General features: G+C 38.1%; 1 protein-coding gene across 20 annotated transcripts in view; it reads left to right on the top strand.

Annotated features, from left to right (window-relative positions):
* CAST (calpastatin) overlaps positions 1-26,866 on the top strand; it is an 81,666-nt gene that overhangs the window by 28,382 nt on the left and 26,418 nt on the right. For 10 of the 20 annotated variants that reach the window (XM_087885904.1, XM_034440722.2, XM_087885908.1 and 7 more), the window contains exons 4-9: positions 12,974-13,027; positions 21,770-21,820; positions 24,099-24,155; positions 24,244-24,360; positions 26,512-26,604; positions 26,681-26,743. In XM_087885904.1, the coding sequence (XP_087742030.1) occupies positions 12,974-13,027; positions 21,770-21,820; positions 24,099-24,155; positions 24,244-24,360; positions 26,512-26,604; positions 26,681-26,743 (435 nt within the window). Of the gene's footprint in view, positions 1-6; positions 215-12,973; positions 13,028-20,598; positions 20,665-21,769; positions 21,821-24,098; positions 24,156-24,243; positions 24,361-26,511; positions 26,605-26,680; positions 26,744-26,866 lie in introns of those variants that run through there. The other 10 variants (XM_034440719.2, XM_034440717.3, XM_087885903.1 and 7 more) reach the window with 4 other exon arrangements.

A 26,866-nucleotide genomic window follows, 5' to 3' on the forward strand; every position in this document is an offset into this window, starting at 1 on the left:
ATATTCATAAGAGGGGTGGAGCAGAACGGCTGTAGGCAGAGGGAGTTTGGAAACAGTTCGTTTGGCTTCGTTGTACTATTTTGAAATGCCACAGACTATGTTAAAACTGTAGTCATAGGCAGACCTGATAAGCACTGTAAGAAAAACAAAATTGTGCTAAGGATCTGAGCAGGCTACATCAAAAACTTGGAGCAGAATTGATGAGCTGTATAGTGTGAGTACTCTTTTTCCGGAATGTTTGTGTGATTGTCAATTTTCTGGGCTAGTTCTACCATACTTCCTCCTTTCTTCTCTGAGACTGCACTTGTCTATATTATAGAAACATGATCTTTCAATTTGTAGGTTTGAGACTCATTTAGTAAATGAGTGCTTTTTCCAGGATTTGTAACAGATTGTTAAACTATTGGTTGGGTCTCTCCTTTTCAAGAGTTGCTTGACAGTTTTTTTCCTGAGCCCCCCAGGAAGGATATTATGAAAACAGTGGCTTGAAAGTTCTTTAAAGCAGAACAAGAGCTCTGCAGATCTAAATATTATTAGTAATAAATTTATAAGACTTCCACAGAATTCACTTAAAAATTCATTTCTGGTTCTCAATATTTAGACTGCATTTTTTCAGGGTGTGGTCATCTGAGTGGCAGGATATGTTTGTTGAAACATGCCTAAGTAACTATTGCCCTTACAACCCATAGGTAGCATTTATTGCAATGCTATTTGCTGTTGTTCCTTAACAAAACAAATTGTTGCTAAGCTATCTATATCGTATTCTCTATCCCCCTTAATTTAATAAATGTTTATCATTTCATATATTAGGAAATGATTTTGTTTGATTATGAGGTTTGGAGTTAGTTGACCTGAATTGGAATTTAGTCCTGAGAATACTTATGTGGAAATCAATCTATTTAATACAGTGGCATATAGTACTACTTAGATACACATTAAACTGTGATAAGGGTTTTATTGCTATATTTTCCTCAGTTCATTGAATTGAAAATTGTAATTTTAGAAATTTGAGCCCAGGGTTGCCAAGTGAATGGTTTTTATTGAAATAAGATCTTTTAAAGTTTTTGTTATTTGTAACATACATTTATGCTAAACAAGAAAATGCTTTAAAAATAACTTTTAAGGAGGAGTTGTTTTGTTTATCAATTGCAGGCAATTTTATAGAATTATTCCAATGAAAATTCTGTAGAAATGAATGTGAAAGAAGTTGAAAGCAAAATTTCATCAGAGACAGATTTGTGTCTTTTTTCAGATTAAGAATTAAAATTATTTTATTCTAAAATGTTATAGTTAACCATAGGGAACCTATAGCCCTTGAGATATTCCTGAACCACTATACAACTCTAGGTAGGTACTATGACCAATGTTGAGTTCTTGCTCCATTGAGAGAATACTAACTTTAATCAAGGCCCAGTTTGAAGGCCAGAATAATGTCCTGAACAACTCAATGATGCACAACTTGGGTTTTTCAGTGGGACCCCACTTTCAAGATTCAGAAAGCATCATGTGACTCTGGAGTTCAGGGTTACTCATTGATGGGGCTTTTTCCTTCAGTTTCATTAGGTACAATTTAGGAATATTTTTAGGATTGTGCAAAATTCTTTTCCTGACACTATGCATCAGTGGTAACTTGAGTTGTACTGTTTTGTTCTAGGTTAGTTTAAACCAAAGCCTTATTTAATTAGCATTATTTTCCCAGATCCTATGGCAATTGATAGTTCAATAATATTGCTTCTCTAATTATTTTATTCATGAACTAATAAAGAGAATTGGGTCCACTTACATTGAAGTTGTAAATCTATGTTAAATGCAACAATGAAACCTGTTTGAACACAACACAGTTATGTTGCAAGATTGAGGCACCATTAAATTGTTCCACTGATTCATTGGAATCAGACTATCATTCTCTCTGTACAGTAGTTGAATTAGGTCAACCTTTTGGGCACTGGTTTCGTAGAAAGAGGTTTTTCTGTGGACCAGAGAGGGTCTGGTTTCACGTGCTGCCTGCATCCATCAGATAGGGTGTCACTTGGTTTGTGCAGCCTCTTTTCTGGCATGCCGGAGATCGGTGTGAGTCCACGAACCGGGTGTTGGGGACCTCTGCTATAGATGACAGTTTTACTACTCTCCCTTTTTCTTTTCAGACTTTCTCTTGAGGGTTATGGAACTCTAGTATGGTATGGAAAAAGGTGTATATACAATTTTTTTATTAGGGGTTTTTTTTTGAATCTCATATTTTCCAGGTTTTTTGAGACTACAAGTTTCAAAATTCCCAACAAGGTTGGATTATAATCCCAGCGTGTCTGGATACATTTGTAGGATTCTGTATATTCTTAAAATATGGAATAAGACATCAGTAAGAGATCTTATATTTTAAATAAGTCAACTGTGTATGCTAGTAGAAAAATAAATGAGATATTTAGTTGATATGTAGGACATGAGATGGAGAAAGCTAGGAAATTGATTCCTGTGATTTCAAATTTCCTTGTAGTGAACATATTCCATGCAAGGAAGATTAAATGGTAAATTTTAAAAATGCAGAATATTAAATCTCTCTTTCTCTGGGCACTGCGGGTTTGATATGGCATAGTGAATAGAGCTTGCAACTCTGTGACACTGCAGGAAAGAGCAACTTAAAAAAAAAACATACAGGTTTACCTGCCCATGACAAAATGTGTAGTAGAATTGAAAATGAGACTTTGTAAACTCTGGAAACGTTTTCTTAAGGCGGGGGAGAAGAATTTATATAATTTATATTTAGTCCTCACCGTAAATCACAGTAACTATATCAAAGAAGGACTTACAAATCTCATCTGGTAGTAATTTTAATACTTCCCCACTCTACTTTTCACAGAAATAATTGAAAAACTTCTAGTATTCTTGCTGCCATCAGTGTGGGTTCAAAGGTATTCCTGTAATTTTCTTTATGGAAACTGCAAATTCATTGCTTTCCCCAGGTTCCGCCCTTAAGATATCCTTTGCATGTGATAGTAGGCCACAAATTCTATTTCCATGCTAAGAGTTAAAATGCCAGAGGAATATTTTCCTAGTTTATTAGTTTGAATCAAAGAAATAGTATATTTCTCAAGTTAATTGTTTAGATTGACATTTCCCAAAGCAAAGAAAGGATGTTTCCATTTGAGCAAAAATGGAAAAGTGAAATTTCAACCCAGAATTCTCAGTCAGCTTTAGGAGGGGCAATTTTAGGAGTGGTTCCAGTTCATGAGGAAAGGATTGGTTTGGATTGTGTTGTTTTACATGCAGGAGGGTGCAAATTCTTCTGAGCACAGTTACAGTCATTTCCTTTGTCATTAAGGTTTCTTTAGTGCAGCTCCTTAAAAGGCCTAGCCAACCATTTTGGGAATTCAGTTTCCTTAAATATTTCAGAAGGGACACATAACAGAATTATGTAAAATGTTCCAAAGTGACAACTTTTGTATCTTAGGACACCTATTCAAATATTTTAATTTCAGGACAAAACACTTAACATTTTAAAAATGTTGTTCTAAACGTAGAACAAAACTGTTAGAATACTTGTTACGATTTTCAATTTTAGCCAGTTGGAACATAACTTACTTGATAGGTTTGTTGATCACATACCTGGCTCCCTGCCATGTGGCAATGACCCTGCCTGAGCTGCTTAACGTCATAGCCGAGGTGGCGGTTGATACCCCCAGACTTTTGGTCATGGGGGATTTCAACCTGCCATCCATCAGTGAAATGTCTGAGGTGGCTTGGGAGTTCATGGCTTCCATGACGGCCATGGACCTGAATCAGTTAATTCAGGGCCCTACTCACATGGGCGGGCACACTCTGGACTTAGTTTTTATCTCTGGTCAGTGGTCAAGTGGCCTTGATTCAGGTGATATAGTCATCAAACCCTTGTCATGGTCTGATCACTCACTCCTTCGACTTGACTTTCTAACCGCTACACCCTGCCGCAGGGAGGCAGGTGGTTCCGCCCCAGGCGCCTGATGGATCCTGATAGGTTCCAGATGGAGCTTGGGCCATTTCCTGAGACTCTGGCTCATGACTCAGCTGAAGACCTGGTGGCCGCCTGGGACAGTGCGGCCGCTGGGGCTTTGGACCGCGTCGTGCCTTTGCGGCCTCTGACCCGGCACCAAACTCACCTAGCTCCTTGGTTCTCCCAGGAGCTGAGGGAGATGAAGCGCCAGAAAAGACACCTGGAGAGCGGTTGGAGGACCAGCCGTTCCGAATCCGACCGAACGCTGGTGAGGTCTCATATTAAGATCTACCTAGTGACGATAAAAGCGGGAAAATCTAGCTATTTTGCCACCCTTATTGCGTCATCAGATAATCGCCCAGCTGCCCTGTTTAGGGTGACCCGCTCCCTCCTCCATCAGGGAGCGCGGGATGATCCCTTGCAGGGTCGAGCTGAGGATTTTGTGCAGTATCTGTATGACAAGATCGCTCTGATTCGGGAAGGCCTGGCCTCTGACTGGGTAAGTCCAGACGAGATGACTGAGACAGGTCTTGAGAGTGTTATCTGGGAGGAGTTCAATCCTGTGGCTCCCGAGGATGTGGACAGGATTCTGGGACGGCTGAACATGACCACATGTTTATTGGACCCGTGTCCCTCCTGGTTGGTGCTGCCTCCTGGGAGGTTACACAAGGCTGGCTCCAGAGGATTATTAACGCTTCCTTGAGTGAGGGTGTCCTACCGGCCGCCTTGAAAGAAGCGGTGGTGAGGCCCCTCCTCAAGAAGCCCTCTCTGGATCCCGCTGTTTTGGCTAACTATCGTCCAGTCTCCAACCTTCGTTTTATTGCGAAGGTTGTTGAGAGTGTGGTGGCACGGCAGCTTCCACAGTACCTGGATGAAGCTGTCTATCTAGATCCACTCCACTCCGGCTTCAGGCCTGGGTACAGCACAGAAACGACATTGGTCGCATTGGTGGATGATCTCTGGAGGGCTCGGGATAGGGGATGCTCCTCTATCCTGGTCCTGTTAGATCTCTCAGCGGCTTTTGATACCATCGACCATGGTATCATGTTGCACCAGTTGGAGAGGTTGTGGGTGGGGAGCACTGTTTTGCAGTGGTTCTCCTCCTACCTCTCTGACCGGTCGCAATCTGTGTTGGCAGGGGGCAGCGGTCGACCCTGAGGTGCCTTGTTTGTGGGGTGCCCCAAGGGTCAGTTCTCTCGCCCCTTCTGTTCAACATTTATGTAAAGCCGCTGGGTGAGATCATCTGTGGCTTTGGGGTGGAGTTCCATCAGTACGCTGATGACACTCAGCTGTACATCTCCACCCCAGGCCACCCCAACGATGCCCTTGAAGTGATGTCCCGGTGCCTGGAGGCCGTGCGGGCCTGGATGGGGAGAAATAGGCTCCGACTCAACCCTTCCAAGACCGAGTGGTGTAGCTTCCGGCATCCCGATATAGCCATCTGGTGCCATCACTGGTTATTGGGGGTGAATCATTGGCCCCCACGGAAAGGGCTCGCAACTTGGGCATCCTCCTGGATACACGGCTGTCTTTAGAAGAGCATATGACGGCCGTGGCCAGGGGGACTTTTTATCAGGTCTGCCTGATACGCCAGTTGCGTTCCTTTCTAGATCTGGACTCCCTACGCACAGTCACTCAGGCACTCGTCACTTCCCACCTGGACTACTGCAATGCTCTCTACATGGGGCTCCCCTTGGGGTGCACCCAGAGGCTCCAGTTGGTCCAGAATGCGGCCGCGCGGGGGATTATGGGAACAATGGGGCGCTCCCATGTGACACCTCTCCTGCGCGAGTTGCACTGGCTTCTTGTGGCCTTCCGGGTGCGCTTCAATGTGTTGGTGACCACCTTTAAAGCGCTCCATGGCTTAGGGCCAGGGTATTATGAGACCGCCTTCTGCCGCCAATAGCCTCCCACCGGCCAGTTCGCTCGCACAGAGAGGGCCTCCTCAGGGTGCCGTTGGCCAGACAATGTCGGCTGGCGACCCCCAGGGGGAGAGCCTTCTCTGTGGTGGCACCTGCCCTCTGGAACGACCTACCCCCAGAGATACGCACAATACCAGACCTCCGGACTTTTCGTCGGGCCCTGAAAACACATCTATTTCATCTAGCTGGGCTGGCTTGACCCCATCCTTGCGGTTTTAAATTTGTAATTGGTTTTAACTGGGTTATTTTAAATAGATGGCCAAAATTATTTAATGTTTTTAAACTGCTTTTAAATTTTATATGTTGTGTTTTTACCGTGGCTGTTCACCGCCCTGAGTCCTGTTGGAGAAGGGTGGTATACAAATTAAATTAATTACAATAACAACAACAACAACAACAACAACAACAACAACAACAACAACAACAACAACAACAACAATAATAATAATAATAATAATAATAATAATAATAATGTGTTTTGACGAACAATCCAAGGAAGGCTGTTGAACTGGGCTTAATGTAAAACTTTTTTTTCCTTTCATACATCCTTTTAGTGATATACACAGAAGCTAACGAGGTTTGGGGAGAGGCATTTTTATTTGTTTATTTTGAGGCTTTTTTAAATATATACAATGCAGGGAGTATATCTAATGCTCCTGCCTCCTATTTTTTCCACAACAAAAATCTTATGTTATGGGTTGAACTGAGAGAATGACTGGCCCAAGTTATGCAGCTGGCTTTCATTGCTGCAGGGAGAACTAGAACTCTCATAGCCTCCTGATTTCTAATGAATCCTCATAGCTGGCCTATGAGTTAATGCAAAAATAGGTAGATTGTATTAGTATGTAGTTTTTAACCACTGGGCACTCCTGCTTTTCATAAAGTGCTGTTTTCTACAGTATACATGAAATCCCTCTTTTTTTCAGTGCAGTCAGGAAGGTTTTTTTTTCTTCTGTTATATCTGGGTGTGCCTTCCTCAAAACATGCCAGAGTCTCTCCAAATTCTATTTAGCTATGAATCATTCAGCTATTGTTGGTTACCAAGCAATACGTTCATATTTACTTTTTAGTTTCAGTATGTGATCCTCAAGAGTCAGAGCTGTGCTTTCTTCTGCTTTTTTATGGTCAACCAACAATAATTTAAAAAAAAGAGTATAATCAAAGTAGACAATATTAAGTTTGCTGCCAGATGATTTGTTTCACTTTGAAATTTTATGTAACTGGACTTATTTATTGGTTCGATTTATATGCCGCCCTTCTCTGGAGACTCAAAGCAGCTTACAATGCCTTAAGCAATAGCCTTCATACTTTTGTATATACCTGCTTAGTAGGGCTTTCGCCCCCCCCCAAGTGGTGTTCTTTTTTTATACAAAGTCAGTTTATTGCCCCCACAATCCGGGTCCTCATTTTACCTACCTCGAAAGGATGGAAGGCTGAGTCAACCTTGAGCCTGGTGAGATTTGAACTTGCAGTAATTGCAGGCAGCTGGTGCTACTTAACAGCATTTTAGTCTGCTGCACCAACAAGACTCTTCAGTCACATTACTTTTTCATTGTTTTGGTATTCTATAAAGCTGGAATATCAAGATCTGCTAATTTGCATAGTGAGATTCTTCTGCCCATCACCTCAGAAACAGCGATTTACAGAATATGCAAAAGCTCCAAATATTAATACTGTAAAATATTTCAGTAATCCTTTTTGCAATCTTGTTATCATAAAGTCAATCTTTTAATAGATTTATTTTTGAATTATATTTAAAAAACATGGATCTTATATGAAGAAATGTATAAAAAGATAGTTCTTCTAGATTGGAAAGACGGTTTGATCCCAGATTTACAGTCTTGAAATGTTTTTGTGAATAGGGCTCTCCATCGATGTAGTGAAAATATGCTACAGCCAACATTATTTCTAGTGGCTGGTGTATAATAATATGTTTAAAAATTAGGCTGGATGATTTCTTGTACATAATGCTTATAATGCCATCTTGCATTCATAAAAATGATAGCCAGCTTCTTAGACTACTCATTCATACTCATTTCTTCATCTGAAGCAGAGTAAATATTGGGAGAAGTATAATGTCTGTCATGAAAAGCCCTTCAACTCTCAGGAAAAAAAACTTTGTTCTTTTAAAATCAGTGTTTACATTTCTTTAGTTTTTATTGTATAAAAATATCTCTTCAATAAAAATTATTTAGAAATAAAATCAGGGGCAGAACTGCGGCGACAAGAAAGAGGATGTTTATTCCATTTCCCGAGTTGTCTTGATAAACAACTGGAAATATCAGAAACCAGGACAGGTCCAGGAAAAAGAAGTAGATGTCTTTACATCAGAATTCAGAAATAGAGGACATTCTTCTCCAGATCCTTATTTCTATGATGTAGATAAGTATTTTGGGGAGAAACTACATTAAATTTTAATGTCTTTGGTTTGAATGTGCTTAAGTCTAATATTCTTTATATTTGTGTACAAGCCCAGTGACTGTATATACTTTAATATTTACATTTTTATCAGGTTGTTTAAGATGATCCTTTCTTCTAAATGTCTTGAGATTACATTTTTTTTTCCTGACAAATCTTTTGAGATCTGTAAAACTTCGAGTTTAGGGGATTTGTGACAATGTGTTTTTTTGTGATTTCAATGCACCAGCTGTTCTGTATTGTAGCTTTGCAGCTGTAGTGATTCATGCAGGATTGCATGATTACAATTTTAAAATTAGAAAGTAATTTCTTCTGAAATTCTTTCTTAAAATTTGATCATGTGATTGGTGGGGAAGAAGCAGTTATTTATTTCATTTTGACCTTTCTACTTGCTGGAATCATAGCCTGGAGTTGATTGGGAGAGTGACAGAGGCTTCATGAGTTCATAGGAATTGATTCAACAAACCTTCCTGTCCTTTCTTTTCCTCTGTGTATTAACAAAACAAAACAAATTGCTAGTTTCCTTTTCAGATATATAAAGCAATTCATACTACTAAATACTAAATACTAAATAAGCAGCTAAAGAACAGCAATAGTTAAGCAAGCCTCCCACTCCCATCTCCTCCCAACCCACCTTTGTGGTGAATATTGTGAAGAAACAATAGATCAGTGAACATTTTTAGTGATTTATGTGCTTCTGTTCAAACATTTTAAAAGTTAACTCTTCCACTCAATAAAGCTTACAATGTGAACTAAATGCATCCATTGCTGATTTTAGATTTCCTTCCTACTTAAAGTTAAGCAACAGGATCAATTATTATACGGCTGAGTGTCTCCCTTGTGCTGACAGAATACCGTCTTCCTCTCTTCAGCCTCTCTTGTAATGTTAATAATTTATCCAGTTTTGAGACTGCTCAACTCCAAAAATGACTCTGGGCAGTTTTAGAAAATTAAAAACAGAAGAAATGTATATTAAAAAAAACACCAAAAAAAATCCTGAAGAATTAAACAAAATCTTCACATTACCACAGAGGATCCCAACAAAGGAGCTCACCACATGAGGCCAGAGACATGTTTTGAGGAGTTCTGTCGAAAGTGGATAAGGTGGGAGTGAAGTGAATCTCAAGGGAGGATGCAATAAGGCAGGCACAGCAATAGGGAAAGGCTATTTTCTGGGTCTTGCTAGATTATATTTCTTAATCAATAGGACCCGAAGCACTCCACTGTGTCATATTGTACAGTATAGGTAGGAACCATGGAAGATGGCTAGTCATATGACATATAGGGCTTTATAGAAATAAAACCACCATGAACTACCGTATACCAAAAAGTTTCCTGGTAACCAATGAAGCTGATGAAGCAAATATTATGGGAATAGGGAGCACTAGCCATCAGTGCTTGTGCTATTGCATTCTGGACCAGCTATAGTTTCTGAGTGATTTTTAATCATCGTAATACTCCAGTTGCAAGGTGATCAAATCATGAATGACCACAGCTGCCATCTGCTGCCCAAGTAGGAGCTGAGAGTTCCAGGAAGACTCCCCGATTATGCACTAGTCCAGAATGGGGGAATGCTACTGCATTAAGAGTCAAGGATGGAAAGTCCCCAGAACTACCCTGTTTTCCCCAAAATAAGACATCCCCTGATAATAAGACCAATCGGGCTTTTGAGCGCATGGCAATAAGGCCAAGCGCTTATTTCAGGGTTCAAAAAATCTTGTTTTCGGGGAAACACGGTAGAAGATCCAAAAATCCACAGCCCCTCAAAACTATTATGATTGAATGCAGTCTGTTCCTCCCCATGAAACCCCGACATCATTACTTGGTAAACAGATTTATTTATATAATTTGTATGGCTATGCTCTCAACAATAGACTTTGGATGTTGAACAATATTAAAGTAAAAACAATTGCAGTAGTACAAAAATTTAAATACACAGCAGCTGAGAAAATAAATCCATAATCACTAATACAAACAAAAAATGGGTCCTTGCATATATTTGTAGCAACTGGCCCAGAGACAGAGCCAGGCTTTTAGGGCCTTATAAAAAGGTCAGCAGAATATTGAAGATCATTCATGCACTAAGGATACTTGGTTCTAAACTGATGAAGGACTGTTCCAATAACCAAATTTAGGTATTAAGTGGTGGGTAAGAGTATTGGGTCCTCTGACACCGCCCTTTCCAAAGCAGAGCTTTCAGACTCAATCTCTCCCCCTCACCATTCTGATTGGAATTAGCTAACAGAAAGGAGAACTGCTAAAATGCTGTATTAGCCATTGTTACTCCCTTCAGCCAGTCTAGAAGAATCCATGGCTGATGGTTTCAGAGAGATCAGTAATGGTCAGGATGCCTGCACCATCCATATCTTAGTTTTGTCACAGGTCATCAATAAGCACCACCAAGGCTATCTTAGTTCTATATTCTGGCCTGAATTCTGACTGAAAAGTGTCCAGATAATCCATTTCCTCTAGAGCAGGGGTCTCCAACCTGTGGGCTGTGGCCCACAACCAGAGTGGGACTATTAGCAACTGGGCTGCATGAGTGATGGGCTGGTGTGCATGGCGTGCAACTCATGTGAGCAGCGGGCACCGATGGATGGAACCTTACTTGCTCAAGTGGGGGGGCACTGGTGCGTGCAGCTCCATGAAACTATGCCCGCACACATGTACGCATCTGCTCTTTGCACAAAACCATCCCCCTCCCCCCATGCCAGGCCCCAGCCGGAAGGGTTGGGGAACACTGCTCTAGAGTCATATTTAATATGTAGTTAGCATGACCTGCTTTAAATTTTTTTAGGTGTTCAGTGTTTACCTTGTCCTTCCAAATAATGATTAGGTTTACACATAACATTAAGTGGTTAAATAAGTGGTTTGGTTCAGTGCATGAATTTAACTGCCATTTGGTATAGACTATTTAATGGAATAATAATTCAATCTATCTGGGATTATACTAGTGATATACAGAATTTCCCAAATTTAGTTCGCTTTCAGTTTGTCATGTACTCAAATGACAACCTGTTCTCCAAATTTTATGGAAGTATTTAAATTGCTTATTAAAACAATAAGTCCTGTTATGTGTGCTTCAACTTTCTTTTAGAAATGGGCAGTGGAATAAACATTAGCAGAGTTGAATTGCACATGTATTGCACGGGGATGGATTCTTTTTTGGCAGATCATGCTATTTTGTTTTGCAAAGTAATCTATGGTGGATTTTACATTCTAGCAAGAATTTCTAATCTTCTCTTTACAAATTCAATTTTTGAGTTTTATTGTTTTGGAATCCAGCCAATTGGAAATGTTCTGATGGAATTTTTCAAGTTAGGCTGTTTTTTTTTCCTGAGCTGAGCACAAAAATATGGTTTCTGTTTCGTTCAGACCCCAATAGATCAATTTTTGTTGCACAGCAGCAATGAATATGACTAGAATAGAATGAGATTTGTGATGCATCCCCTTCTAACACAAGGAATGATTATCAGGTTTCTAATCTTTCCTTTTGGACTGTTATTAAGACAGTAATTGGTGAACAACTATAGAACATTGTCGGGGGAAATACCTCATCTAGACTATTTTTAAGCAGGATTCAGGCCAATGGAGAGGACACTGTTTTCTTTTCTTTATTAACTTTGTCAGAATGTAGGGGGGAGGGCAACACTTCTGGTCCTTATGGAACTCTCAGCAGCCTCCCATGTCATAATACTGTTCTGGATGGCTTGTGACAGTTGAGGATTAGAGGCACTATGTTGCAATGACTCCATTCCTATCTGAGTACCTTTGGTATAATGTTTGTCTATGATTTTCAGTTACACAACTTGTTGGAACTAATTGAACTTTGCATTCCTATCTGTCATTGCATAAATCTGTCATTGCATTCCTATCTGTCATGGGGTCCAGTATAGCTTGAAATACAGTGTATCAGGGGTGAAATGCTCCCAGTTCAGACCGGATCACCCGATCTGGTAGTATGGTTCGGAGAACCGGTAGCAAAAATCCCTGCGCCTTCCCCCACCACCACCATGCCCAGCTGAGCCGCACGATCATCAGAGGCTTCTTTTTTTTTTTTTTACTTTTCAAAGCATTTTTTCTGCAACTTCTTCTGGGTAAGAGGTGGTTTAAAAAATGCTTTGAAAAGGCTCTGACGATCAGGCAACACAGCTGGGATCGTCAGAGCCTTTTCAAAGCATTTTTTTAACCACCTCTTCTGCTGAAGAGGTTGCAGAAAAAAATGCTTTAAAAGTCTCTCTGATGATCCCAACTGAGTTGCCTGATCATCAGAGAGACTTTCAAAGCATTTTTTAAAACGATCAGGCAACTCAGCTGGGATCATCAGAGAGACTTTTAAAGAATTTCTTTCTGCAATCTCTTCAGCGGAAGAGGTGGTTAAAAAAATGCTTTGAAAAGGCTCTGACGATCCCAGCTGTGTTCCTGATTGGCAAAGTATTTGCATTTGCAGAAAAAATGCTTTGAAAAGTTAAAATTAAAAAAAAAAGTTTGGCCACGCCCACCCAGTCACATTACCCCCCCACCAAGCCACGCCCACAGAACCGGTAGTAACAAATTTTACATTTCACCCCTGCAGTGTATTATATTGGGGTGGAATGTTCCTCATTTTACTTTTTAAAAAAGGTGTATGAAAGACAATTAATTCACACTTTTTTGTACCTTAATGCAGGCCCAGACTGCTGTTGCATCAAAGGCATCAACTATGAAACCTGCTGAAACAAAGGTATGTCTTCTAAAAAAAGAAGAACAAGTAGTTCTTTCAGTGTCATCTATCCAACTGTGATTTTTTAAAAAATCAACTTTTACAGTGATGGTTGCAGCTCTCAGTAATTTTTCCTACCATAGTTTTTAATAAAGAGAGAAGTTGCTGACTGATGTTGGGAACAAATATGAAACTAGTCTATTGCTATTATATTTTGTATAGATTAAAGTAAACTGTACTTCTGCACATTATTGGTATGAACTTTGTCATAATTTACTGTGAAAGTTTTCTGCGTTTAACTCATGAATTTGTTTGGTGTAAGTTTTCAACTGTATTATTGTTTTGGATGCACAATCACATTAATTCCTTTTAGGAAGGTTCATATGAGAGGATACTGCTATTAGCATTATTTAAGAACTGTTCTGATTTATGAGACAGCATTTTTGCTATTATCTACCACTGGCATAGGGGAATTTCTCTCTGGCTCTCCCTTCCTAACCCCAAGCCCAAATTAAAGAAAGAATAATTCCATATAGTGACATGTGATACAAACTGATCAATTTATCAGCGCCTTTGTTACCATTTGGGAGTTTATCTGGAGAAAAATGATTTTTTAATATTTTTTTTAAAAAAATAATTCTATTTATAATAGCAGTTTTTGAAGTCTTCAATTACTTCGTTTTAACTGATTTTAAAAATAATGTGACCAAAGAAATATTGTCAAAAATGATATTACAGCAAGACAGGATAATCAAAAGGCTTATGTATATACATATTTGTCACTTGCTGGTTCCTCAATTTAATTATGAGCCAGAATCTAAGATAACTATTTCTCTGCTTTTAACATTGGTTGATCTTTGAGATTGGTGCTCAAGTGGTCATCATATAAATAGACCGAGTGATTGCTCTATTTATAGCATAATGTGATAACCACATAGATTTAAAAAGATTGGCAGAGCCATCTAAATTGTAGGATTGCTAAATGGTTAAAACTTGGACCTGCAGATACATTCTTACATTCATAGGAATAGATTTAGTGTTTTAATTGACTCTCTGTGAAATGCTTTTGACATAGGAGCAAAAGGAGTCACTGAGAAATACAAGGGATTGTCAAGCTGTTCAAACCAACTTTCAGAAGGCCTAATGATTATTCTTCATATAACTTGTAGTTGAATCTGTTGTCATGAAATTAGAGTTGGGTATCTTGTTTTACGAAGCAATTTTTGCTTTCTTCTAAAGGAGTTCTGCTTTGTGTTCTTCTAATGCTTGGAGAAATAAAATGAGGGAAGTTGTATGTTAATCTTAGGCTTCATAATGCTTGGTTTATCAGGAGCTTTCTTATAAAAGGGCAGCATTTTGGACATTGTTGGGGAAATAATTATCCTTTTCCTACATTATGGTAATTACTGCAGCTATCCTATTTTTAAGAAACAAAAGTTAATATATGTCTATGGAGATTTTCAGTCATCCAGGTCATGGTTGTCCCAAAGGTGCTTTCTTTTTTCAAGAGGCAACTGGATTTTCTGGTTTTTTCTTTGCTTCTCATCCAAGAAGCTTTTTCAGCTCTGACTGGATGGTGGGAAATGGAAGGATTTATACTCCTTGCAGACAGCTGGTCATTTGCATTCTTTTAGCAGGTTGTTAAGGTCACCTGGAGATTTATCTGTGTCATCAGGATCACCTGAGTGGTGCAAATTGGTATGGAGCCTTCTTGGAACTGTGGACCTGTTGAAAGGACACAGTCTGCAAGGAGTATCCTTCCATTTCCCACCATCCAGTCAGAGCTGAAGAAGCTTCTTGGATGAGAAGCAAAACGTCTTCAAAGAAAAAAACATAGAAAGTCTAGTTGCTTCTTGGGAAAAAAAAGCACCTTTGGGACAAAAAGTTACTATAATTTCCTGAATGATATCTTTTCCTATACTTCTTTAGAAACCAGTCACATTTTTATATAGTAGGCACTGATATTGCAAGTTCCTTAAATAGCATGAAGAAATTTTACAAGAAGATGTTACTACTGTTTCTCCAAAACAGAGTCACTAAGGTTAATCTTCTAGATACTTATATCATTAATTCTATCCCATGTGTATTGAATGCAAATTATTCAAACAAAAGTATAATTATTGTGCAGATAGGTCTAGACTTATGGCCGCAATCGGGATTGGAACTTTTATGCTAAGTGATGAAGTCATTAAATGAATGGCACCCAATTTTACTACCTTTTTTGCTTTATTCATATTTTAAGGAAATATGATTTCTCCCATTGTCTTAGATTGTTGGGAGCCCCAACAAGTTGCAGATGGGGATCATGTGACCCCAGGATGCTGCAACTGTTGCAAATACATGCTGCCAAGCATCTGAATATTGATCACATAGCTGTGAGGACACTGTGACAGTTGCAAGTGTGAGGAAAGGTCATAAGTCACTTTTTTGACAATGTCATAACTTTAAATGGTCATTAAATGAATGGTTGTAAATTAAAGTCTATTTGTAACTGTTTGTCAATAAGTTTAGAGTTTTAGGTACTAACGTACACTCCAAAATTGGGTTCCACTTAGCACTAGCAATAGTACTTAGAGTTAAATACCACTTCACAATGTCTTGCAGCCCTCTCTAAGTAGTTTACAGACTCAGCATATTGCCCCCAACAATCTGGGTCTTTATTTTACCGACCTCGGAAGGATGGAAGACTGACTCAACCTTGAGCCAGTGAGAATCGAACTGCCGAATGGCTTATCTACAAACCAAAGCTCAGAGACTTAAACTTATGTTGTTTTATAAATGATGATGGAACAGTTTACCATTTCCCGTCAGTCATTGTTCTTAAAAAATTCAAGGGTCAGCTAATCTGCAGGTTTTTCATTTGACTTAAATTTTTGAAAGTTAGCTTATTTGCATTTGGCCTTACCCACAATTGTGTATGGTTATTCTCTGTGCCCAGTGGCATTCTGAGTTTCTGTTTCCCAAACCACAGTTAATTATGCCATAGAATCATATAAAAATAAGGATGCTGTAGCTGGCACCTGCAAAATTCGAAGTAAGCACTACAATTTAACAAATTACACCATCTTAATAGGTCTATATCTAAGGACAGTCATGTGACTGTCTAGTAAACAAGCAACCATACCTGGAATGTGTAATCTGGAATTGTTGCACAATAGTGGCATGTTAAATGGTGGGGATGAAATATAATTATGTGTTATATGTATTATAAGAGCCTGGAAAATTATTGCACTATATTATTTCCAAAGAATATAATCTGGACTAAGATAGTATGATGGCTGCAAAATTCCAGAAAGAGGTGGCATCAACAAAAAGAAAATACCTCTGTAATGTGGCATTTCTCAAAGAATAATCCTGCAAGATACACTCACGCTGTTAGATGTATTTAGCAATCCTGTTCCTAGGGTTATTGTGGAATTCTATCACCCTTAAACAGCATTGCAAATATGTTTTATGACTGACTATTTTGAAACCTGAACTCCCATCCAAATTAACCTAAATTATTCTGTCACCCAGCCTGCTACAATGAACTTTGCTTTGTTCTGCATACTCCTAAATTTTAAGATTGCTTGAATCTAGAACGGCATTGATACTATTGCATAACTTGTATTAAGGGCAAAAAAGAAATAGGTTATTTATGTTTACTCATCTCTAACCATAGCAAAGAGAACAAAAAGTTATTACCCCTCTCAAATAAATACAATTATTATACACATGACACTTGGATGTTAAATACCAATGTTTTGGATTGGTTTGGATTTATTTTCTCTGCTGTTACCCTGTTTCCCCCAAAATAAGACATCCCCTGATAATAAACCCAATCCAAATGGCAATAAGGCCAAGCACTTATTTCAGGGTTCAAAAAAATATGTCTTATTTTTGGGGAAACATGATACATAGATTTGATATTAAGCTGCGAGGGAACTTTCAGATGTTGCTGAACTACTATTTCTATCATCCATCACTATTGTCATTATGGCTGGGGTTTTGGGAATTGTAATCAGCCAGATCTAGGATAAGATAGTTTTCATGTTTGCATGATAAAGGTAAATCACTTTACTTTTTGTTAAAAAGTAAAGTGATTGTTCCAGCTGAGCTCAGAAATGGCTAAATAAGTATTGGGGGTGGGGGGGAATCCTGCTAATGAAAAATCCTGCTAGTGAAAGAACAATCTATCAATGAGCTTTCCGCAGCCCAAATTATGCAATGCTAAGTATTAAATAAAGCAAGCACATTGAATGTGACCTGTTAATGCAGTTCTCTGCACAATAATTTATAAGTGAGTTCAACTGAGCTGATTGCTCGGGTACCTTCGAGACCGTCTTCTGCCACCAATAGCCTCCCACCGACCAGTCTGCTCCCACAGAGAGGGTCTCCTCCGGGTGCCATCAGCCAAGTTATGTCGGCTGGCGACACCCAGGGGGAGGGCCTTCTCTGTGGGAGCTCCAGCCCTGTGGAATGAACTGCCCCCCGAAATACGAAAGATTTCCGACCTCCGGGTGTTTCGCTGCGCTCTGAAGACCCTGTTGTTCCGCCAGGCAGGGTTACTAACATAACGTTTTAAATTGGGGTATTTTAAATTTCTGGGATTTTAATTGGAGCCTAATTATTTAATGATTTTAAATTTTAAATTGTTGTCATGTTTTTTGTGTTTTTAAATAGGCTGTACACCGCCCTGAGTCCTTCGGGAGAAGGGCGGTATAGAAATAAAATTATTATTATTATTATTATTATTATTATTGCATTTTCTCTAGTAAATGTTCATTGAACCACAGTCTAAAGGGAAATAACCAAGATAGAAACCAAAGAAAATAAACATCTCCCAGAATTAAGCCAACAGAACCATGAGAAAATTGAACTATTCAATGACCCTCAGTAGCTTGGTAACCAGTTCTTTTGGCTTTTTTGGGAAATCAGCATGCTTATAAGCAACATTTATAATGCTAAGCTATGCAATGTTTGGGATATGATTCAGCAGTTTATTTCATCCTTTGTTTTGAATGGTGAGGACACAATGAGATCATATAAAAGCCATACAGAAGTAGTTTAATATGATTAGAAGGCTGAGATTCCAGCTTTATTTGAGGATGGCAATAAAATGACATGGGTATCCAAATAATGTTCCATTTAAAATATATATTTTAGCCTTTCATTTTTTAAAATCAAGATGTTACTACCTCTATTTCTACTCTCTTAAACTTTGGTACATTTATTATCAGTCTGCGTGCTGAATGTTGTACTTTCTTATATTTTTCTATTATCATAGACACATGAGGTAAAAAAGTTTTTAAAAAAAATCTTTTTCCATATTGTCAATTCAATATTTTATTATGTCCACAGAATAAAAATTAAAACATTAAAACAAAACAAAATAAAACAGCATGAGTGTATTACAATTAATGGTGGGATCATGAATGGGTCTCCAGAATCTGCCTAATTTTACAGACAATATAGCCGAATTTAGCTACAAAGAAACTGTATTCTACTGATCTGATAGTAAAAGCTGTACATAAAAGAGATCAGATTTTCCTTTGTAAGGTAAGGAATTATAAAATGAGCCTGTGAGGCCTTATATAATAGGGACACGGTGCCTCAGTGGCTAAGATACTGAGCTTGTCAATCGAAAGGTCCACAGGTAAGCGGTTCGAATCCCTAGTGCCGCATAATGGAGTGAGCTCCTGTTACTTGTCCAGTTCTGCCAACCTAGCAGTTCGAAAGCAAGTAGAAAATGCAAGTAGAAAAATAGGGACCACCTTTGGTGGGAAGGTAACAGCGTTCCGTGCGCCTTTGACATTTAGTCATGCCGGCCACATGGCCACGGAGACGTCTTCGGACAGCGCTGGCTCTTCGGCTTTGAAACGGAGATGAGCACTGCCCCCCAGAGTCAGGAATGACTAGCACATATGTGCGAAGGAAACCTTTACCTTTACCTTATATGATATAATTATCTCACTGGTTAGTGAAGGGAGATCAGATTGTTTAAGAAAATATTCCTGAGTAAAAAAAGGGGCTGCTGGATTTCCTGATGTTTAATATGTTGTTTAAATGCACTAAGTGTACACTCATAGGCCATAAGGGAGCTCCTTTTTTAAGAGGCCAAGATCTTGGAGTTTTTGTGAAATAGTTCTAACCTATGTTGATTTATAATTTATCCTCCATAAAGAGAGCCTCAAACCTGTGGAAAAGAACATTAATTGTGTGCTGATTTAAGTGTATTAATTATGTTTACTTTATACTCATGTACTCAGTAGAATACTACATTATCTAGATCTTTTATATATCAATCTAGGGAATAAATACAATTTTTTTTCAGTTGAAAGGACTTTCTTAGGAATCTTTGTCCTCAGAAAACAGAAAAATCACCTCATCTACTTAATCTGTAGTTCATACATACATTATTTTCAAAACCCAAGGGGATCAAGTCTGATTTATTCTAAGTTATAGAGTGAGCAGATATGACAAAGAGTTATATATTTCTGGAATGAAATTAGGAACAGAATGAAATAATTTTATCCTTTGCCTACCCTTTTCCATCCACTATTTTTTTTTAGAATTTCTAATTATCCAGAAAAGAGAACTTAAAACTTTTTAAAAGGACAAACTTGACATTTATATATATTTGAAAAGGACAGGTTGTCATATATTAGAAATAATACACAATAAGGTTTAACTTGGAGTACAGAAATTGAGGAAACTCAGCAGTTGGAACAAGTTGATATATCAAAATAGTTATCTTAGAATCCACATTTGTCAAGGCAACAAGTCTATAGATTGACTCTGCAGTGCTGTGGCTATGAAGGGGAAAATGTGCTTCAGAGCATCAGTAGCCCTCATATACCATTGCTCAAATTCCTTAAAGCAATTAATTTTTTTATGGGAAACAATATTTTTAGATTAAGGAGTTGCAACAAATGGTACAAATGCCATCACATCTGTTTTAAAATATCTTTATTCTTTCAGTTTCAAAGTGCTTCATGGCCCTAGTCAATAACTGGAATACATAATACGATCTTTGACCAGCTTGGCAAGAACCATAATGTTTGGCTAAATGAGACAGCTAGGAATAAGAATATACCAGGGGTGCTATTCAGCATGTTCTGACAGGTTCTGGAGAACCGATAGCAGATATTTTGAGTAGTTCGAAGAACTGGCAAATGCCACCTCTGGCTAGCTCCAGAGTGGGGTGGGAATGGAGCTTTTGCAATATCCTTCCCCAGGAGTTGGGAGGGAATGGGAATTTTGCAGTATCCTTCCCCTGCCATGCCCACCAAGCCACGCCCACCAAGCCACACCCACAGAACCAGTAGTAAAAAACTTTGAATTCCACCACTGGAATATACATACAGTGGGGCAAAAAAGTATTTAGTCAGCCACCAATTGTGCAAGTTCTCCCACTTAAAAAGATGAGAGAGGCCAGTAATTGTCATCATAGATAGACCTCAACTATGAGAGACAAAATGAGAAAACAAATCCAGACAATCACATTGTCTGATTTGGAAAGAATTTATTTGCAAATTATGGTGGAAAATAAGTATTTGGTCACCTACAAACAAGCAAGATTTGTACAGACCTGTTTGTACTCCCAATATTAGGCTTCCTCAAGCCAACAGCAGACACGTGGAGTGGACTCCCAGAAAAGGAAAAGAAACAGGAAGAAGGTGATTCAGATCCTGGGTTGTGTGTGTTTATGCTTGATAATAACAGCAGCCACATTGCTAGCATGTGCAGCACATGTGCTCATTCATTAGTCCTAAACTAATACATTCTAGTTTACTTCTGCCTTCCTTTTGTATGATCACATTGCAATCTCTTCTGATGGCACAGCACACTTTGAAAACGTATCATATAAAAGTAGTCTAATAGTATTTCTTACTATTTAGTCTACTGTGATTAATACTTATGTCCTAGAGAATAATATAGCATTGCTTTTGGCAAACTTCTTGTCTAAAAGACAAAAAAGCTAGAAGTTTTTGCTTTTCTGCTTGTGTTTGATAACAGTTGTACAGTATTAAAATGTGTGGATGCATTGGAGAAAAGCTTTTATTCAAATTATAAAGAGGTTAGTTAATTGAAAGTATAGTATTATGTAGAGTTTGAAGTGGGCAATTTATATGCTGCTAATATAGACACTTATTTATTTAAGATAATGTAAAAATAATCATAAATTCAAATTTGCTCTAAATCCAACTTTCTGATTTGAATTTTCTATTTTTTCGTCTAATCCATGATTTAAATTATTCTCATAAATACCATGCTAACATCTCATTGTTTGTTAACTAATACATTTAGATTTCATTTTCTTCATTCTGCTCTTGTCACAGATGGTAAACAATTTTGCCTATGCACCATGTAATTTTGCCTATGTAAAGTTAAGTTGTTTTTGTACCATGCAGAGTGTTATTGTTTTTGGCTTTTATTATATGTGTGTTATGTATATTTATAATGTATATGTACATATGTTATGTGTATATTTTTTTATTCTTGGTTATTAGCCATCCAGAATTTGGTTAAGATGACTGGCTACACAAATGTTTAAAATAAATAAATAAATAAAAATAAACACAGATGTTATAAGACTGTGTTATTTTAAACAGTGCCCAAAGCCATAGAAATAGCTTTGGGGTTTCTTAGTTATAACTTTTTCACAAAAGCTCCAGAGACTTTAAGTTATACAAAGCTTGCAGAAAATCTTCTTGTAGTAGCCATTGAACAATGTAAATTAAGTAATTATTTTTTTTTATTTTTTTATTATTCATATTACAGGCAGCACAAAAACTAAAGGCAGAACCTGAAAAAGCACTACAGGACAAAAAGGTAGGATGAAAAGCCTTTATTCTGAGTGTACATTAAATACATACAATATAATTTTTTTTCTTTAAAACATTTGATTGGTTTGTTCCCATGTGTTTACCTGATTTTATTTTGTTCTTTTAACCTTCTCTTATTCATATTAAAGATATTTTTGTCAACAGCTAGTTTCTGAACCATCCTCACAGGATGGGAGCATCCTCACAGTCACTGTTTTCTGCTCCTCAAAGAAGCTGTGCCTTTTTCTAAGCTTGCATGGTAGCTCTGTGGGGCCCATAAAAATACTTTTTGAATGTAAGAGGTAGCAAAGATGTCCCACCGAGTCAAATACATATTGGGATTTGTGGGATTGCACAGTTTCTGTATGAACCCAGAAAATTCAGATACCAGCCTACGTTCCCTTTTCTGCCTTTTTGATTGGAACAGCTGCAGTTCTGGTTTTCAGCACCTTTAACTTTAATTTTATTGTTAAGCAGAGTGTTTTAAATTTGTTTTTTGAAACTGAGAGCCCTTTTTAATGTAGTGGTAAGGCATCAGGCTAGAAGCCAGGAGACTGAGTTCTAGTCCAGCCTTAGTCATGAAAGCCAACTGGATGATTTTGGACCAGTCATTTTTTTTCTCAGCACAACCCACCTGATAAGGTTATTGATGTGGGGAAAATAGAAAGAGGAAAGAATGTTTGCCACCTTGAGTTAGTTATAAAAATAATAAAGGTGGAATAAAAAAACTTTATTTTTTAAAAATTACTTGAAAATATGCCAGTTATAAATCACAGTAATTTTAAGAAGCTCTTTTCAAGAGAGTTTTAATGTGTATTTGCAGACTTGATTGTTCTCTCCAGGTGTACATATCTGTACTTCACCATAGTGTTCAAACAAGGAATTTTAAAATTCACTGCTCTGAAATCAGCAGAAAGGGGACGAAACGGTATTAAAATATACAAGCATGTGTATAAACACACACTTATTAAGAAACTCAGTCAGAATTAAAACTCTTAATATAATTATAATATAGTATAGTATAAATTAGAGTTTTATCTGATTGTCTTCAGCTGTAATCTTAATCTGGTTTAGGCTCTGGAAGTCTTTTAACAGTTTATAGAGCAGTAAAACGATTTTGTTCAGATTGCAGTGAATGGTGAAAACTCACTGATTCCATATACAATGGTCCAATCTGTGAGTACCCTAAAATAAAAGAAAAAAGAAAAAAAAACAATCGCCAGGTAGGTCTTTACTCTAATGCAAGGATATCATACTCAATTTCATTGAGGGCCACATCAGGGTTGTGTTTGACCTCAGTGGGTTGGGGTGGGAGTGGCCAGGGTGGGCATGGCTAACTCAATATCATTCATGTCGGGGGTGCCTGTGGTGGCCTGAGTGCTCAGCCAGCAAAAATGGGCTCCTGAGTTCCGTTTGTGGCTGCAACAGCCTCCTACAACCCTCTGCCAGTGAAAACAGAGTTCTGGAGGGCAGCGCGCAGCCCTCACAAGCTCCGTTTTCGGCTCCGACAGCCTCCTGAAACCCTCTGGTAGCAAAAACAGTGCAGCCCTCCCCAGCTCCGTTTTCACTGGCAGAGGCACTGCGGGCTGGTCCTTCTCTGTTTCCAGGGTGGCCCCGTGGGCCACATCTAAGCACCACATAGGTCGGATCCAGCCCGCGGGCCTTGAGTTTGACACCCCTGCTCTAACACATAGCAAATGATTAAAATTTCTTTGTTTATCAATCACATGGATTTTTGCTGCATAAATATAGTTATCCTATATGATTTTAAAGAATTTATGTTTAGGCCTTAAGTGTACCATGCAGAGAGCTAAGCTCTTAACAAAGAACTGAATAGCAGAATAAATGATTGCAGTTTTGTATTAAAGCTTGTATGAACATTATTTTAAACTACATTAAACTATATAGAAATGAATGGGCTTATATTAATTTAATGCATTTGTTGATTCAGCTTTTAAGTACTTGTTATCTTTAGAGAAATCTGATACTAGTGGAAAGTTAGAATATAAACTATTACCCTCCCCTTGAAGAACTGTGTCCATCTTAGTGGTGGGATTTATATTTTAATAATCAGACAGCGGTACATGACTAATTTGAATATATAACAATTATAATGTGATCACGTTAGAAGATTTATGTCTGCATAGTGTTGAAATTTGTACTGTGTAGAGAAAGTAATAATATTACTTGATTATTTTGTTCATCATGCAGAGCATTCTGTTCTAGAATAAAAATCAGTATAAAAGAGGTTTGATTAAGTTTTCATATTACTGTGTGTGCTGCAGGTAGATGAATCGCAACCTGTCTGTCCAGTTGAAGGGAAGCAGAAAGATCCTGGAGAGGTAATTGATTTACATATTATGATAAAATTATTTTAGATGCAAATTAGTATAAACACATGCATAAAGATTTAAAAATATATTTGTGCAGGCAAAAAGTTCAAGCAAAGATTCTTTAGGGAAGGAGCCTAAGCAACCAAGTTTGGGAAAAGAAACCTCTGGTCAAAATGCAAAGTCAAAACAGTTGGCAACAACTAAAGAAGCAAAGGTAAGGTGATTTTTCTAATGAAAATACTCAAGTAGCATTTCTTATGTTAAGTTTATGATAGCCTTCCCCGAAATGACACACTCCAGAAATTACTGGGATTCCTAACCATAGGCCATGCTAGGTTAGAATTCTGGGAACTGAATTTTGTTAACCTGGAGAGCAACATAATGAGAAAAACTGGTACAGAAGGAATCCCAAAGACTAAGGAGGACAATTGAGGGGATTTCTACCTAAATCACTTTGGTAAATAACTTTCACTTTTTCTGCATTCTTAAAACAGATAAGAATATATTCCAGTGTGTAATTACCACCTGTTTTATATATAAACAAGAAATTATGGTTATGGGATTTCTCTTGATTCTTGTACTTGTTCTTGTTGTACTTGTACTTGTTCTCTTTGTTCTTCTTGTCTGCACAGCAAAAAGGCAATTTCATGTACTTAGGTAATTTAGACTTATTTAGGTGAAACCTTATAGTTGGTCACTTTATTATATCACAAAATTGGCCAAAGCTCACTAGTAGGACATACAAGCCACTCTTTGATCCTGCATAATAGCTGAGGGCATGCACTTTGCAGTAACTCTGTTCTGGTTGTTTAAAAATGTACTTAAAAAGCTTTACTGTAGGTTCAAACAGAGTTTCCATTTAGTAAGCATTGGTTAATATAAAAGCATTTTGTAAGGCAGTAGTTAGTGTATTAAATTGGGTTAGATCATATTCCTACTATGAGCTTATTGAATTATTTAGAAAATGTTATTTTCCTAAACACCTCAGATTTAATGCACCACTGTATAGAATAGCATTGTGCATGCCCAATAAGATATTTTTTTTCTCTCATATTTTGATTTGCATGACTAGAATTACACTGTTGATCCTTTTGTTAGGCAGTGTGCTAGTGTTACTGTATCTCATCAACAATAAAATACTAACTTTTGTTGTTAGTTGCGAAGTCGTGTCCGACCCATCGTGACCCCATGGACAACTCTCCTCCTGGCCTTCCTGTCTACCATCCTCTGGAGTCCATTTAAGCTCACGCCTACTGCTTCAGTAACTCCATCCAGCCACCTCTTTCTCGTTCCATTCTTCTTTTGCCCTCAATCTTTCCCAGCATTAGGCTCTTCTTCAGCGAGTCCTTCCTTCTCATTAGGTGACCAAAATATTTGAGTTTCATCCTCAGGATCTGGCCTTCTAAAGAGCAGTCAGGGTTGATCTCCTCTAGGACTGACTGGTTTGATCACCTTGCAGTCCAAGGGACTTGCAGGAGTCTTCTCCAGCACCATAGTTCAAAGGCCTCAATTCTTTGGCGCTCAGCCTTCCTTATGGTCCAACTTTCACAGCCATACATTGCAACTGGGAAAACCATAGCCTTGACTATATGCACTTTTGTTGGCAGGGTGATGTCTCTGCTTTTTAGTATGCTGTCTAGATTTGCCATAGCTTTCCTCCCCAGGAGCAAGCATCTTTTAATTTCTTGGCTGCAGTCCCCATCTGCAGTGATCTTGGAGCTCAGGAAAATAAAATCTGTCACTACCTCCATTTCTTCCCCATCTATTTACCAGAAAAATACTAATTAGAAATGAAAACATTACCATAACTGACTCCAAAATTTCTGTTGTTAAATGAAACATTTGTTAAGTGAATTTTGCCCCATTTCATGACCTTTCTTGCCCCAATTGTTAATTGTTAAGTGAATTGTTAAATTCATCACTGCAGTTGTTAAGTTAGTGACACAACTGTTAAGTAAATCTGGCTTCCCCTTTGACTTTGCTTGTCAGAAGGTTGCAAAAGGTGATCACATGATGTCAGGACACTGCAACCATCACAATAATGTGAACCAGTTGCCAAGTGTCTGAATTTTGATCACATGACCTCAGGGACGGTTGTAAGAGTGAAAAACAGTCTTACATCTCTTTTTTCAATGCCGTTGTAACTTTGAACGGTCACTAAACGAACTGTTGTAAGTTGAGGACTATCTGTATATGCAAGATACATTTTTACAGTCATTCTGAATTGTGCTTGTAGTAAATTATTTCATGTTATGTTAAGACCAGTGTAAAATCATGCTTGAATGACAATTTCTGCTTAGAATTTGGGCTGCTCTAAATATTAGTCATACTTTGTGTTGGCTGATCTTATCATTTTCCACTTTAGGCTAACACTGACAAGAAACCATTGGCTTCCAAGGTAGCTGTTGGCACAGCTGGAACAGTTACAGCTGCTGGTTTGGTTGCTGCCACTGCAGAGGTGAGTTTAGTGGTGGTTAGTAGTATGTGTATGTGAAATTATGTACTAGGTCTCAGAAATACATTCTTATTTTCAGACTAAAGAACATAAAGTGGCATCTCCTGCCCCAGTTACTGCAGACAGTAAACCAGCAGAAAAGGTAAACAAGGGTTTACTTACCTGTGTATTCTACTGCCGCATTATTCTTTTTGTCAAGCACCATTTTAAAAGTAGCTAGCCAGCATGGATAATCCTGATATTCTTTTTTAAATACGCACAATCA

Source organism: Pantherophis guttatus, chromosome 2, assembly GCF_059756535.1.
Source record: "Pantherophis guttatus breed Tessera chromosome 2, ASM5975653v1, whole genome shotgun sequence".
NCBI lineage: Eukaryota > Metazoa > Chordata > Lepidosauria > Squamata > Colubridae > Pantherophis > Pantherophis guttatus.